The sequence below is a fragment of the Rhodamnia argentea genome, chromosome 4 (genome assembly GCF_020921035.1).
Source record: "Rhodamnia argentea isolate NSW1041297 chromosome 4, ASM2092103v1, whole genome shotgun sequence".
NCBI classification, from domain to species: Eukaryota; Viridiplantae; Streptophyta; class Magnoliopsida; order Myrtales; family Myrtaceae; genus Rhodamnia; species Rhodamnia argentea.
Window position 1 is genome coordinate 19,258,864 of NC_063153.1, and position 14,803 is coordinate 19,273,666.

A 14,803-nucleotide genomic window follows, 5' to 3' on the forward strand; every position below is an offset into this window, starting at 1 on the left:
TGTCCTTTTAATTTTTGTTCCAAATAATTTTTGCTCCCGTGAATTCTGCATGCCGATGGCATTTGCATCCATCGATGACCCTACGCTGGATAAATCACTGTTGAAATACTGAAATTATTGCACATGACGTCATGTGTTTGACCCAATAGAACGGGTCAAAAAGTCAACAAGAAGAGTCGGCAAATGAGATGTGTCTGTCCGTCAAAGATTTCCGGGATTTTGTTTGGCTGCAAAGCCACTGTTTCTCATGGGTTTCGATGCGCACATTAAACTCCATGTGCATTGCGATGATCCCTTGAATTTTTTTATTTGCAAGATGTTAGATCATTCTCCTTGCAACTCCTTGGTAATTGCCTCGTTCAAGACCGTCGATCTTGATGAGTTTCAATGTCGCAAATTAGAAATGTGACTCTTCCTATCAAAGTATTCTTTTTTTCTTTTACGTTTCCCTTCACTTATTTTTCTCCTTCGGGGTTAGTTCAAATACATCATACGGGCAGATCGAATCGAAAAAATAGTCCAACCAAAATAGACTCGGTTGATCAGGTTTTGTCTATTTTCATGCGATGCAAATTTGATGTCTCATGCCCGAACCGAACTTATGAATTTCTAACGTACATCTATATTTAACACAAGATAGAAAAATTTATATCCAAACCGAGACAAGAGAGCGAAGTGAGCGAGCGAGTGAGGGCGAGATCGAAAGAGAATAAAGAGAGAGTTATGAAGGCGAGTTAGGTATATGTTATAAACTCATTTATAATTCATTTAACATTCATAATATGTTTAAAAATATTTATGATCTATTTATTGAATATAACTAGCTCCTATAACAACTCAGCCCATTATATATGGGTTAAGAAATGAGTTTATGACTCATTTTGACAGATCCAGGCATTACTCATATAGTTGTTACATGTCATGTAACAACTATATTTAGAAATTGTAACCGTTATTGAGACGTTGTATTCCTTTATAATTTATAATATAGGCCGAGTATTTCGCGTTTTGTGAAATAGGATACGTACTTTTTTATAATGAAGTACACATCTCGATCTTACATAATTTATAAAATTAATGCAGGTTAACACATATTTTTACTGCCGTAACAAAGAAAACTATAGCACTCTTTGGGAGACTCACATCAGTAGAGTGGCCCACTGTCACGTAAGCTTCTTCTCTTCGCTCGCAAGCAGATGAACTATGGAGACAGTATTAGCGTCGACCGCTCGGGAAAGTTAATGAAAGAAGGGACAGGCCAAGGTCTTTCATGTCTTGGACACACTACAAGCAGTAGCTTCGATTGGCGGGGGTGACAAGACCTTTTTTTTTTTTTTTCATTATTCCAACGCATTGATTGAATTCAGAAATAGGCTCTTTCGTGATTGCAATTGATGTTAGCTTATGGTTTTTCCCAAAGAAAATAACACCAAAGTGGAAGCTAAGGTGGCATGCCACCCAATGTCATCAAACGCCACGAGTATTTCGCAAAATAAAAGCGAGACGTTAAGGCGCGAATGATAATTAACTTGCGCTTTTGTCCTTTTATTTTTCTATTTTCGAAAACAGATGTGAAATAGAAGATTCGTTTGGTAAAATAATTTCATTTTTCTATTTTTGAGATAAATATTTAGCTAGGAAATAGGTTTGGAACATAAATAAGAAGTAGAACTTTTCTATTTCGTGAACAGGAATATAAATAATAATTCTTCTCATTGCTCGCTCCCTCTCGCGTCCCCGTCGTCGGTTGCCATCCACCGACCACTGATCCCCGACCGAGGTCTAGCAACGGGTAACCGTAGAAATTTTATGCTATTGTCAAATGAATTTTTATTTCGGGAACGGAAATTTTGTGTCATTATTAAACATGTGCCTCTATTCAGAAACTCATCCAGGGAATAGAAATAGAAAAATCTATCTACGGCCGGAAATAGAGCTCGGAAAGAGAATGATTATCATTCACATCCTAAGTGATTTGACTGAACATTTTAAAAGCCCATTAACCTTGTAATCATAGGCTCGAAATTGAGAAAGCACCTTCATAATATTTTATAGCGCTCCGGTTCTACGGATGATTCTTATCGCGTCTGATTCATGCACGTTTCAATGCATTGCAAGCCTACAAATCTAATAAGTTCCCTGTGGAGCACGCGAAATCTAATGCATAAGATTGGATTTAGGTCACACGAGCTGAGTGCGAAAGATGATCCATGTGCGCTAAGTGTTTGTTTAGGATCTTGTCACATCCACCATCAACGAAAAGAGCTTAGAATATGAAGTGGTTGGGCACCACAGTACACGGCATAAACCATTGTTGTCCATCCAGCTGAACCAATTAAAATTGTTGGTCGTATGGACATTCTCTACCCTAAGGCCATTGGTCCTAAAATAGAAACCGACCTAGATTGCTCTTAGAAAAGCTCTATAAGCTATAACAACAATGAAAACAAAAATTTTCCATTTGGTGGAGGATATCGACACGGATTAACTCATAGATATGAGTGAAAAGTTTCTCATATCTTATAATGATATCTTATAGTTCCTTAATTATCAAAGTTCTATATGCCAATAAGTCAAAGACAGAGCCTCAAATGCTGGGCTAAATTGCTATTATTTTAATATCTAGTCAAAGCTTTAGGTTTTGGGTTTAAAAAAAAAAAGTTTTAGCTTTTGATAATTCATGTCGACGAACGGGATGGCGACAAATCGAACGCATGGACATTGGGGTCTTCGTGTTTAATTTAGTTGATGATTGCATCATTCCTCTTTTTTTTTAATCATATTTTGGTGTAATTAGTCAACGAAATCCTTTGAAACCGGCGATAATAAACCACGAAATGTCCCGTCCATTACTTGATATTTCACCAACTAAGGAAACGACAAGCTCAACACTATGTCCACGAATTGAAAAAACCACAGATGAGATATCCAAAAGGGTCTACTCGAACAAGAGTCAAACCGTAATTAATGCATAATGGGATGCAAAAACTAAGCATGAAACCTCATGATCCTCTTGCGGCATTGGACGTTCCAGGGTTCCTCGAGCTAGGACGGTCATCGTAACAGTTTCCTCAGAGGGAATTAATCTTACTCGAACGTGGCGGGCCACACGTGATGGGATCTCTGTTAGCGTCTTGAGAATCCAGATCAGATAACTTCCCCAAAGACTTTTGCGTTCCTAAGTAACCGACAATTGGGAGTTGATTGAAAGCCTCGATCGAAGCCGTAAAGAACTTCAGTGCTTGAACCGAAGACTCTCTTGAAATGGAATCGGATCGTTATGATACCATAAACAGTCTAACATGCAATGCACATATCAGTTGGGAATTGAGAGCTCTTATTAGTGAGGCCTCTGAGCTTCTAAGGCATTTTTCGAATCTGAAGCTAGCCCATATCAACGGATGATCCAATAGAGTGGCAGATTGGATTGTTAAGACTCATAAACTATTGATTGGGCCATGCACATCTATATTGATTGATTGCCTCCATTATGTTGTTTCTAGAAAATACAACTATTTTTGGTTTGTCTTGATTCAGATCTAGAACTACCCTCAACGGTGACCATAAATCCTAATTTGTCTTCATTGAGAAGAAATTCCCTACCAAGGAATTGGACATCCTATCCTCCTCAAGCCTTTCGGGAGCTGCTTGGTTTTGAAGTTAATTGTTTGTATCTACAAACTTCTTTCAAGCAAATGAAAATGGTATTTCCTGACAAAGAAGAGAGAGAGAGAGAGCGTAATTGACAGTTAAGAGTGTAGGAAGGCTTTATCTCTTTTGATCGGAGAGAAATATCGAGCATGCACCGTGAATAATACGAAGAAAATTCTAGGCAAGTGGCTCTATCCATCCTTGATTTTAGGATCATAACCACCCATCTCCTCAAATCATTAGTGTATAAGACTGACCGCTTGTCTATAGTTTAAGAACATTACGTCTTATCAGGATGCAATGTCATTTTGGTAGATTTAGATCATGCATGAAAAAGTCATTAATTGGTTAACTCAAGGGGATTCTCAAATATTGTAAAATGCCACTAGCACTCTCTATTAAGCGTCACGTGAAATTCCCATGAATATTTCGCAAATGAAAATGAAAAATTAAGTGGTTCGATTGAACATTTTTAAAAAGCGTATTAACCTTATAACTATATGCTCCAAATTAAAAGAGTACCTCCATAATATGTTATTGCACCTCGGTTCTAAGAATGATTCTCACAGTGTCTGATTCATGCGTGTTTTGATGCAATTGCGCTTTCAAATCTAGTACGTTCCACATGGAGCGCGCGAAATCTAATGCATCGGATGTACTTAAGTCACACGAGCCGAGTAGGAAGGATAATTTCCATTGTTTATGCCCGACCCCGACATATAATCCATGGGTGCCGAGTGTTTGCCCAGGATCTTGTCACTTCCCCCGTCAACAAAAGCAGCTAGAATATGAAGTGGTTAGGCACCACATTACTCGGCATAAACCATCGTTGTCCATCCAGATGAACCTAATAAAATTGTCGGTCGTAGGGACAATCTCTACGCTGAGACCATAGATCCTAAAATAGCACATGGACTGATCATAGAAAACCTCCATTAGCTATATAACAACCATGAACTCCACGAGTGGCGCAGGATATCGGCATTGATTAGCTCATAGAAATCAGTGAAATCTTATCATTCATAAATCATGAAGGTTCAATATGCCGATCAGTTAAATGGATATATATATATATATATATAGAGTCAAAGTTTTAGCATTTGATAATCCATCTCCACGAATGGGATGGCGACAAATCGAACGCATGGACATTGGAGTCATGGTGGCCATGGCCACTGCCCGCCGCCATTGTGCCCGCCACAGCCATATTGCCCGCCCCAGCCATGCCCACCACCACCATATAGCCTGCCGCCACCCCTCCGCCGCCCCCGCCTCCTCCGGTGGTTTACCCGATATGCGTGCCGCATCCTGTATGTCCTCCTCCCTTCCTCATCCGTCGCTATTAGGCGATTCAACCAGCTCATGATGCCCCGCCGCTGCCTCTCTTAAGGGTATTACAACTGAATAAACCTATCGTCTGTCTGTTCCTGCTACAGTATAATTGCAATCTACAAAATGTGTCGTATGTGTGTAGAACAAAGTCTATTATTATGTGTGTTCCCTCCAGAGGAAATAGGCATCGATGGAAGTTACTTGCCCATCAAGTGTGCTCATAGTGAAGGCCCAATTCTTCTGTAAAAAATTCTTTGTACTGGGTCAGAGCACAAATGTCCTTGTGTATCTTTTGTGTTGTCGGATATTGCTTTATGGGAGTTCAATTCCTCTGTTTCCGTTGGTTTCAAGTAATGGATCTTAATTATGTATCTAAAAGTTGTGATCTTGGTGTAGACGTAGTCATGTTTTCCTTTCTAGATTTTTCTCTTACAAGCTGTTGAAAAGAAAAGCATCGGACAAGTCATAAATCTATTACATTTGTACTAATTCATTTCTAAACCTTTTAATGGGACCAATTCAGTCCATCCGGCCAATTTTTACTTATTTTTTTTTCCTTTTTTCATTCTTATTCTTTTTTCTTCCCCTTATCTGTTTGTTTGTGGTCTAAGAGGCTAGCCTCACCCGAGCGAGAGGGCAAGCATCGGCGAGGTCCCCGTCGCCAAATCCGGCAAGGCCAACCCTCATCGAGCCTCACATGGGCGGGGGTGAAGCCCCGCGAGCCTCACTTGGGCGTGGGCGAGGTCTTTTGAGCCTCGCCCTAGCCCCAGCAAGGGTTGGCATCGTGTCGCAAACATCTAGGCCTCACTCTCGCCTAGGCTAGGGCGAGGGGAGCCTCAACGACGTTCGCCCAAACGCAGCCTGGCGGGCTAACCCTCTCTCGCCTCCGACAAATAGAAAAGGGAAGGAAAAATTAAAAAAACAAGGAAAAAATGTTAATAAAATTTAAAAAAAAATGTCTACTTCAGCACCAGCCGTGACTTGTGCAATGGCCGGCGTCTTCGTCGGCGATTTTCAGCCAAAATTGACCAAATAGATTGAATTGGTACAAATGTAAAAAGGTTTAGGACTAAATTGGTCCAATTAAAATGTATAAGACTGAATTGGTACCAATTTTGCGATAAGTTTATGAATTTTTTAGTATTTTTCCAGCTATTGAAAAACCCTAATCAACACGGATTCCTCTTTTTCAGAAAAAAAAAAAAATTGGATAGCAATTCTAACGCCTAGAGTGTTATATCTCTCGACCAGTGAGATCAATGTCCTTCCTCAAAAAGTTCAAACTATTTCAAGTAATACATTGCTTACACACCAAATTGAAACAAAGAAAACTGAACTAGATTGTTTAGCTGAGGATGACAAGGATCAAGATAAGCAAATTGTAATGCTTGTCACAAAGGGCTTATGGTTCAAGTAATGGATGGATCTTAATTATGTATATGAACGTTGTGATCTTAATTATTGTTTGCTAGTCAAACGGATGGTGCAACCCCGTCATTAATGAAACCTTAAATTAATTGATGTGGATGAACGGATAAAAAAAGGTAAACGATATGGTTCAAGCAATAAATGAGTCACCAAATTCGGGGATCGGCGAATGGTTCTTATCGATTGAGAGACGCATAATTAAGTTTAGAAAAGAAAAGAACCAAAGAATTTTTCTCTCCGCTTTTTGTTGCCAAAACATCCTCAAATCCTTGGTCAAAGAGATCATTTACTCCCGCATTAGCCAGTCAACCTTGTGGCAGTTACAGCTTCGATTTCACGTAGATTGTCTCCCTTTACTTAAATCAACTTCCCATTTTTCATGTCAATAAATAAGTCCTCTAATCCTAGGTCATAAGATTATTTAAGCTGTCAAGCGTCACATGTTGTTAAATCCATTTTGGCCGAGTTGGTAAAAAAAAAAAGAAAGCTCGAATCTTATGATGGGCGATAATTCGTAAATTTTCTACTTGAAACGATCTCTTGTAGCCAAATTCAGACTTAGGTTGATTTATCTCTGATTATTCAGGCCATAAAGACATAATGCAGCATAAAAAAAAAAACTCGAGTATATCATTGAAGAACAAGAGAGCTCATATTGCAACATCTAACCATGCAAATCGGGTCCTACACTACCCAAAATAGGAGAAGCATACATTGATCTCACAATACTATGGTCCATTATGGGGTTCAAAAGATTACACTAACCTAAGTAATTGTCCTAAATAGCACGCGTTGAATAAAAACCCAGATGTATTCTCTCTCAAAAGACCCTTGGTCTCAAGCCAGAAGCAGCCCCATTATCGAACTTCCCAGGCCCATTTTTAAAAAAAAAAAAGACAGAAAAAAAATCTGTAACGCTGCCGTTGCCGTTGTGGGGCGTTGGAGCGGGCGGTTCCGTCAACACGGAGGTGATGCCCTAGGACCAACACTTTTTGGACATTATCACAACCTTGAGCTTCTATCCCTTCTAGCAAGGGGTAATTGTGCAAAAAGTCCTAAACTTATTGCACGCTATCCAATCCATTTATAAATCTTTTAATTATGCCAATTAGTCCTAAACATTTTGATGATTTGCCAATTTAGTCATAAACCTTTCAATTATGTCATTTAGTCCTAAACCTTTTGAAAATTTGTCAATTTAGTCGTAACCCCGTTATTTGGGTAATTGGCCGAAATGACTACATTGACAAATTGTCAAAAGATTTAGGATTAGATTGATATAATTAAAAGATTTAGGAATGAATTGGCAAATCGTCAAAAGATTTAGGACTCAACTAGCACAATTAGAAGATTTATGATTGAATTGTCGCCGAACAATATGCTTAAGACTTTTGGACAATTTTAGCCTTCTAGCAACATCCCTCAAATCCAATAACGAAGTAGTATGCTTCCGAGCACTCCAATTTTCACCTTTGTGTCTCCGTGTTTGTACTCTTTGGGAGGTTGGCTGGTGTTGCAAATCCTCCTCCGTCATTTCCAATATCAAATCAGCATTTTTGTCATACTTCCAAACTGTGCAGCGGAAGAGAATTTAGGACATTGAAGTTGCACGTGCCCTCAACTGACAAAGATTTGGCCACCTAAGACTTGTTTGAGATTCCACTTCGAACCTTCATTCGAAATTTCCTCAAAATTCGTAAAGATAGTGGTTATTATTTATGACATTTAGTTGCTCGTGGAGTCCATTGAATATCATTGATAAATTTGTGTTTCATCTCGTTACAAAGGAAATTTGGTATTCTCTCTCTCTCTCTCTCTCTCAAGAAAGCTGTTAGCCTAACAATCTGATAGTATTGTCATTATTTCTGACCCCATAATTTTTTCAATTAATGAATGCTTTATACAAAATACGTGGTGATAGTGTGTGGATCTACGATCAGAAATAACCAATAATATTGTTAGACCGTCAGGGAAGCATTTCCCCTTTTTCAAATAGTCCCGCTCATTCGGTCTTGATACTTCCATGAGGCATAAATTCACCAAAATTACTTGAACCCTTTATGATTCTGTTAAAGAAAAAGGAAATATTATTCCTCCAGGTATATATCCTCGAGACAAAGGTAATGTAATATTGGCGCGCAAACCGATCAAATCGAACTTGCATTACTTGGTTCATAATACGTTCTATATACTTCAAGAAAAATCATATTTCGTTCCAATCCGACAAAAAAGTACCTAGCAAACGTGAATTGGATTTTACGGCAAAAATAAACTTGGATTTGATCCATGGAGCTGCAATTTATCGTTACCGTAATATTGTGATTATTGTGTAGCCAAAAATTGATTTGGATAACTAACGAGATATATTATGATGTTGGACTTAACAAATGTGCTTAAGCATTAGTTGAGTCGATTGAGTACAAATATTTTATAAGTAGGTTTAATTTAATTTAATTTATTTTAAAGAACGTTAAGGATGTGTCCGAAATGATTTGTATTTTTTGTATTTTTTCCAATTCTTTGCTTTTAGCATTTGTATTATGAGTTTAATTTAACATCAAATATACCAACCATTTATAAAATACAAATGTAAATATGTAAGACCAATTACATTGAATGATCTTTTAAAGTTGAAAATATAATTTTCTCTGTGTTAAATATAGAACTCTCAAAATGGGTTACAGTTCTATTTTTTAGCACTTATCTGATAGGCTGAGTTATTATTTGTTAGTTACTAGTCCACATGTACCAAATGAAACAGTTTCCAAATCATATTGAAAGTGGAGAGGTAGCAGATCAAGGTTGAAAGGGTATGAAATTATATTCAATAAATTAGTCATAAATTGGTTAATAAAGCCCAAAAAATATAGATATTAAGGCTCCGTTTGTGTCGCGAAAAATGAATGATTTGAATATCATTTTCCTAAAAATAATTGAATGTTTTCCTTGAAATAATTACTCAATGAAAAAAAAAATTCATTACCGACAATAACTTGTGTCTAAATATTAGGGCAAACGATGGAAATACTTTTCTTTAATTCATTTTTGTGATAATTTTAAAAAAAATATTTTCCAAATCACCATTTTTTCGCGAAACAAACGGAGTCTAAATGGGTTCACAACTTACTTAGACTTAGCCTACCTCGATGACTCACTCCTCACTCTCTCTTACCTTCACTTAATCTCGCACTCGCTCAATCTATGCTCTCACCTCGGTCTATAAATGAGTTTTCTTAGGTTGTGTTATATGTGAAAGTGTTTTAGTAATATAAATTTAGTCGGGTATGATTTTGGTATGAGCTGCTAAATTCTTATTGTATAGAAATATGTCAAAATGAATTAAATGAGTTAATTTAGATCAAACTATTTTCGATCCTATCCGTACCATACCGTATTGTCTAATCCTCGGCGATATCGACTCAGTTTTGCATGGAAATAGCAGATTTTCAGGTAACGTTACGCTGTCTTCTCTCTGTTTCCAAAACTACCCCCGAGAAAAAGGACGGAAGTCAATATCACCAAGAAAAAGAGGAGAAAAGCAGAAATTGCTGACCTGGATTTAAGACGATATATACGACTCGCACGGTCAAGTGGTCCTGCCACGTGTCACTCATGTACAGCTTCGGTTGCTCCATACCAAGGGGCCCAGCCTACGTGCCCTCTCCGAACCTAGCTGCTATATAGAGGCCAGAAACCCTAGGGATATGAACCCTCGTGGCTGCACTGGGTTACCACATCTGATCTTCTTCTTCTTCTTCTCCTCCTCTGCTCGGTTTAAGCATCGCCAGTTCTCTCATCTTGTGAAGCAATGGCTCGTTCGAAAGCGTTTCTGTCGCCATTTTTGGTCGCCATGGCGATCTTTTCGAGCATCGGTTCAGAAGCAAAAAGGGAGTTTGTAGTTGGAGGCCGAGAGAGTTCATGGCAAGTTCCATCGTCTCCTTCGCAGCTCAATCAGTGGGCTCAGAGCAACCGGTTCAAAGTTGGAGATTTTCTGAGTACGTATCATCTGCTCAATGTATATAATTCTCTGTCCATTTTCGTTTTTTTTTTTTCCCTCGCATATATGGTTGATAATGGTAATTATATGTCCTAAATGTCCTCAAATCTCTCTCTTTGCACAGTTTTCAAATATGATAAAAATGCCGATTCGGTGCTGCAAGCGACGGAGGGGGATTACGCGAGTTGCAGCACCGCGAAGCCGCTCAAAGAGTACAAAGACGGTGACACAAAGTTGAAACTGGAGCGCTCGGGACCGTACTACTTCATCAGTGGAGCCGAGGGACATTGCCAGAAGGGACAGAAGCTTGAGGTCGTGGTAATGTCCGAAAAGCACTGGTCCAAGGGCGTCACGGCCACGCCGACAGAAGCGCCTGCTCCGGCGATGGAAGCACCCTCTCCAGCACCCCGCGCCAGCACCGCTGGTTTACGTGATGGCTTTTGGATTGTCTTGGTTCGGCTGGGAAGTTTGATTGTGGGACTGCTTATGGCTTGAGTTAAAAGGTGTGTTTGGGAGAGAGAATACATCTAAGTCTTTACTGAGCTCGTGTGTTAATTTGGGTAATTACTTAAGTTACTAAATATTTCTATACTGCATGATGAACCTCAGTATTGTGACTTTAATGTATGCTTCTCCTATTTTGGGTCAGTTCTATTGTTCTTCGATGAAATACTGTAGTTACTCTTGCTGCATTATGTTTTTATGGCTAATTATTTTTTTCTTCCAAATACAGTGAAAAATCAGAGATAAATCCACTCTATTTTTGGCGACGAGATCAATCCAAGTAGAAATTTATAATTTACTGCCCATCCTAGGATTCAAAATTTTGGGACCAACTCGGCCGCCTTGGATGTAATCACGCTAATATGTTAAATTATGTTATGACCTAGGATTAGAGGATTCATGGACATAAAAAACGTGAAGTTGATTTAATTCAAGAGAGACAAATCTACCTGAAATAAAGGCTGTAACCGCTACAAGGTTGACTAGCTAATGCGATTTAAATGATCTGTTGGACCAAGGGTTTGAGGATGTTTTGGCAACAAAAGCAGAGAGAGAAAATCTTTAATCCTTTAATTCTTTCTTAAACATAATTAGGCATCTCTTAATCGCTAAGAAATATTCGCCGTTCCCGAATTTGGTGACTCATTTATTGCTTGAACTATATCGCTAACCTCTTCTTATCGGTTCATCCACATCAATTAATTCGAGATTTCATTAATGATACGGTTGAACCATCTTTTTTACCAGCGAATTTATGGACCTTTATGAGGAAAAAAAAAACATCGATTAGTTTAATTGTATGATGTGTAAGCAATAGGTGTAAACAATACTTTATTTCACTAGCCATGTTAATCAAGGCTTAATTAGTTTAATGAAAGAAGATCACTAGAGGTCTGGGTATATTAGGTTCCACTAGTTCACATTGGTTTAGTCAGATTTAACACTGATGAACCTAGTCAACAAAATTCGATCGCCTCCAACCATATATCGAACCGCTGCTCTCGTCATTTTTCTTAGCATTTCTCCAGTTGATTTAGCATTTTCACTAAGTGCATAAATGGCGAAGGTTGTTTTCCATGTGGATTTCAAAGAAGAATATTAGGTACGGGTGCAGAACAGAGTGTTAGGTTATTCGGTAAAATCAGCGGTGCTTTAATGTAAGAAAACTTCTCTGCTACAAATAAGTAAGTTGCTGCTTAGCATTATTATTGAAAGCATTACCTTTTGCTTACCTTTGATACTTATCATCCTAAGCAAAACATTCTAATTCAGTTTTCCTTCAATAGAAAATAAATTGAGTATCGAATATATGTCGTTCGGTCATTGGGACCTACTTCAGTAGGAGAGTAGCGTATTATTTTCATTATAGATCAAGCGATCTGACTAGAATCGGCTTTGACATTCCATCTCTTGGATGCAATTCCCAACCACCACCAAGCAGCAAGCACCAACCACCAAATTGGATGACCGGATGTCACGCCACTTTGAACATCCACGGCACACGTCGATAGAGTTGCCCTCTTACTTTTCAACCAAGAAGACTTATAGCATAAACCCTTGAGAAATATTTATATCTATCCCACAGCCAGAAGAAGATGACATTTGGATCGGTAGAAAAGGCCACATTGCGCAGAAATAGGAAACAAAGTCCAACCGCGACTTTCCACTATTTTTGGGAAGATCTTTTTCGTTCTTTTCCCTTTCCCATGATCGGTGGCTTCCGCACATTCTCATAGGTTCGGATTTCATCCCACGGGTTCAAATTCAAGACATATTCTAATACTTTCAACACCCGCAATATTCCATGGGGAGACAATAATCCCATCGCGCCGCCATATCCAGGTAACTAATTCTCTATGCAAAGTGCTACATTCGCTGAGACTTGAGTTCACTACCACATTCTTACTTCAGTATACTAGAGAAAGAAGAGGTATCGTTTCTTGCTGCGGACAATTCATGTGCTTATTGTTCTGGTTTAGTTGCCAGGTGAGTGAGAATGGGGAGATTCTCGTTTTGTTGTGTTAACCAGGCAAGCCTTTCCAATATGGACTATTTCTCACCATAGTCTTTCTCATTGCGCTACTCTCTTTGCTAGGTTTTACAAATATCTTGAACGCGTTCCTGTTTTGCTTCTTCAATGCTTCAGTATTGAGCATTATAGCTTAGTAGTGTACTTTAATTAGATCCGATTCATTTCGGTAAGATGGAATACAGATCGGAGCTATACATCAATCTATTTCTGACCCTATGAAAAGGAAATTCGCCAGAAGAAAGCAAGAATTAGGTCATGAAAAACACAGTTCAAGAGCACAGGGACAACCACTATCCTCTTTAGGGTTAAGACAAGTGACTTCTTTCACACACATACACAGAGACGTCATATATAACATTACATAAAGTAACTCAACGAAGCTTTCTTCATGCTATGGCAGGTAGTAATGCCGCCTGAAGTGGTAACTTGGTAGAGGCCAACAGCACTTGACTGGCAGAAGACGACAGGAGGACAGACCGTGGGCGGCGGCGGAGGAGGGCACACTACTCGGGGAGGACAGCACACAACTGGTGAACGACAAGGTGGCAGAGGGTACACTACTGGCAGAGGAAAAGGTGGTGGAGAACACACTGCTCTTACAAGACAAGGCTGCGGAGTGCAAGGTGCCGGTGGACAATGCCCATGTCCATGCCCCGTGCAACAGTGGTGACCTTGATAGCAGCCGTGATGACGACCTCCCATACTTTTGTGCTGAAGGTTTTCCTTCTGGTAAGTGACTGCTATGTTGGAGATTAAGTAGTGATTGTTCACGATCATGAAGAGCTTTTTAAACAGAATAAAATGGCATTTAGAAGACTTGGTCGAGGGCATTATTTTCTTTGGACGATAGATCTGCACGGACACGAAAACATCGTTAAATAATCTATTATCATCTTTATAAATTCGTCCAATGACATAGATTTTGCTTGGAGATATCCCTCGATCAGCGTCTTAACGGAAGATTCATGCATCATATTGCCAGTTCATTAGGGCCGGTGGGTTCGCGTCTAGAAGCAGAAATAAGCAAGACAAGAAGCAAAATATGTATATTCCATTGGCTGTTGCATATTGTCTTGACTAATCCAACTTAAGCATGAGCCGCGCTTAACCTAATCCCCCAACTCAATCGACAAAGCAGCCATTTGTTTATTTCGTGCTAGTCCTAGCCGTATCTTTCGGATCCGAAAGCTTGTATTTATCGAAAATTATAGTGAAGTTCGGAACGTGGTCTTTAGTCTTTACAGGTACAAGAGTAAGAAATTCTACTTCATTAGACTTTGAGGACTAGCACAGCATGGTTCCTCGAACCACCAGTTGCTACCTTGAAATTTCGGCGGATCTGGATTTCGCTGGCCTGTGCCTCTCTAGCCTTGTTTGAATTGTTGTACAAGTTTCGCCAGTTAAGTTGCTTCTCGATTCAGCTAGGGTCTAGTCAAAATTGGATTATTATGGCCAAAAAAAAAAAGAATAGTAATAAAGATTGGTTGTTTGTAAACCTACCGCCCACCCCAAAGAAGAAGGTTTGGTAAAAAGCATCGGACGCGATGTCGTGATATAAAAGGAAGGCTGGAGTAGTTTTTTTTTACCCAAACCCTTTATTCTTTCTGAAATTCAATCTCGAAAGTAAATGGGTCCGATCCAAATAGACTCATTTAACTTGTTCATGACTCATTTATTGCAATACAAATATAGTGACTTGTATCCGACCCAATCCATATTCCTAAAATACTTTCATAATTAACTTAATTTATGAATTTTCATATCCAAACCGAGGTGAGGGAGCGAGTGAGCGTGAGATCGAGTAAAAGCGAGAGAGAATGAAGATAGAATTATAGAGGTAGGTTGAATCTAAGTAAATT

General features: G+C 39.0%; 1 protein-coding gene across 1 annotated transcript; it reads left to right on the forward strand.

The window, feature by feature from the left end:
• Nucleotides 1-10,153: 10,153 nt before the first annotated feature.
• Nucleotides 10,154-10,905, forward strand: LOC115733151 (early nodulin-like protein 3). Its single transcript, XM_030663817.2, has 2 exons — nucleotides 10,154-10,406; nucleotides 10,533-10,905. Exons 1-2 carry the CDS (start codon nucleotides 10,220-10,222, stop codon nucleotides 10,901-10,903), a joined length of 558 nt encoding a protein of 185 aa, XP_030519677.2. The 5' UTR covers nucleotides 10,154-10,219; the 3' UTR covers nucleotides 10,904-10,905.
• Nucleotides 10,906-14,803: the final 3,898 nt, after the last annotated feature.

Coding starts and splice junctions, on each gene's coding strand:
- LOC115733151 (XM_030663817.2), top strand. CDS start 10,220: ATGGCTCGTTCGAAAGCGTTTCTGTCGCCATTTTTGGTCGCCATGGCG. Junction 10,407..10,532: donor CAAAGTTGGAGATTTTCTGA/GTACGTATCATC, acceptor CTCTTTGCACAG/TTTTCAAATATGATAAAAAT.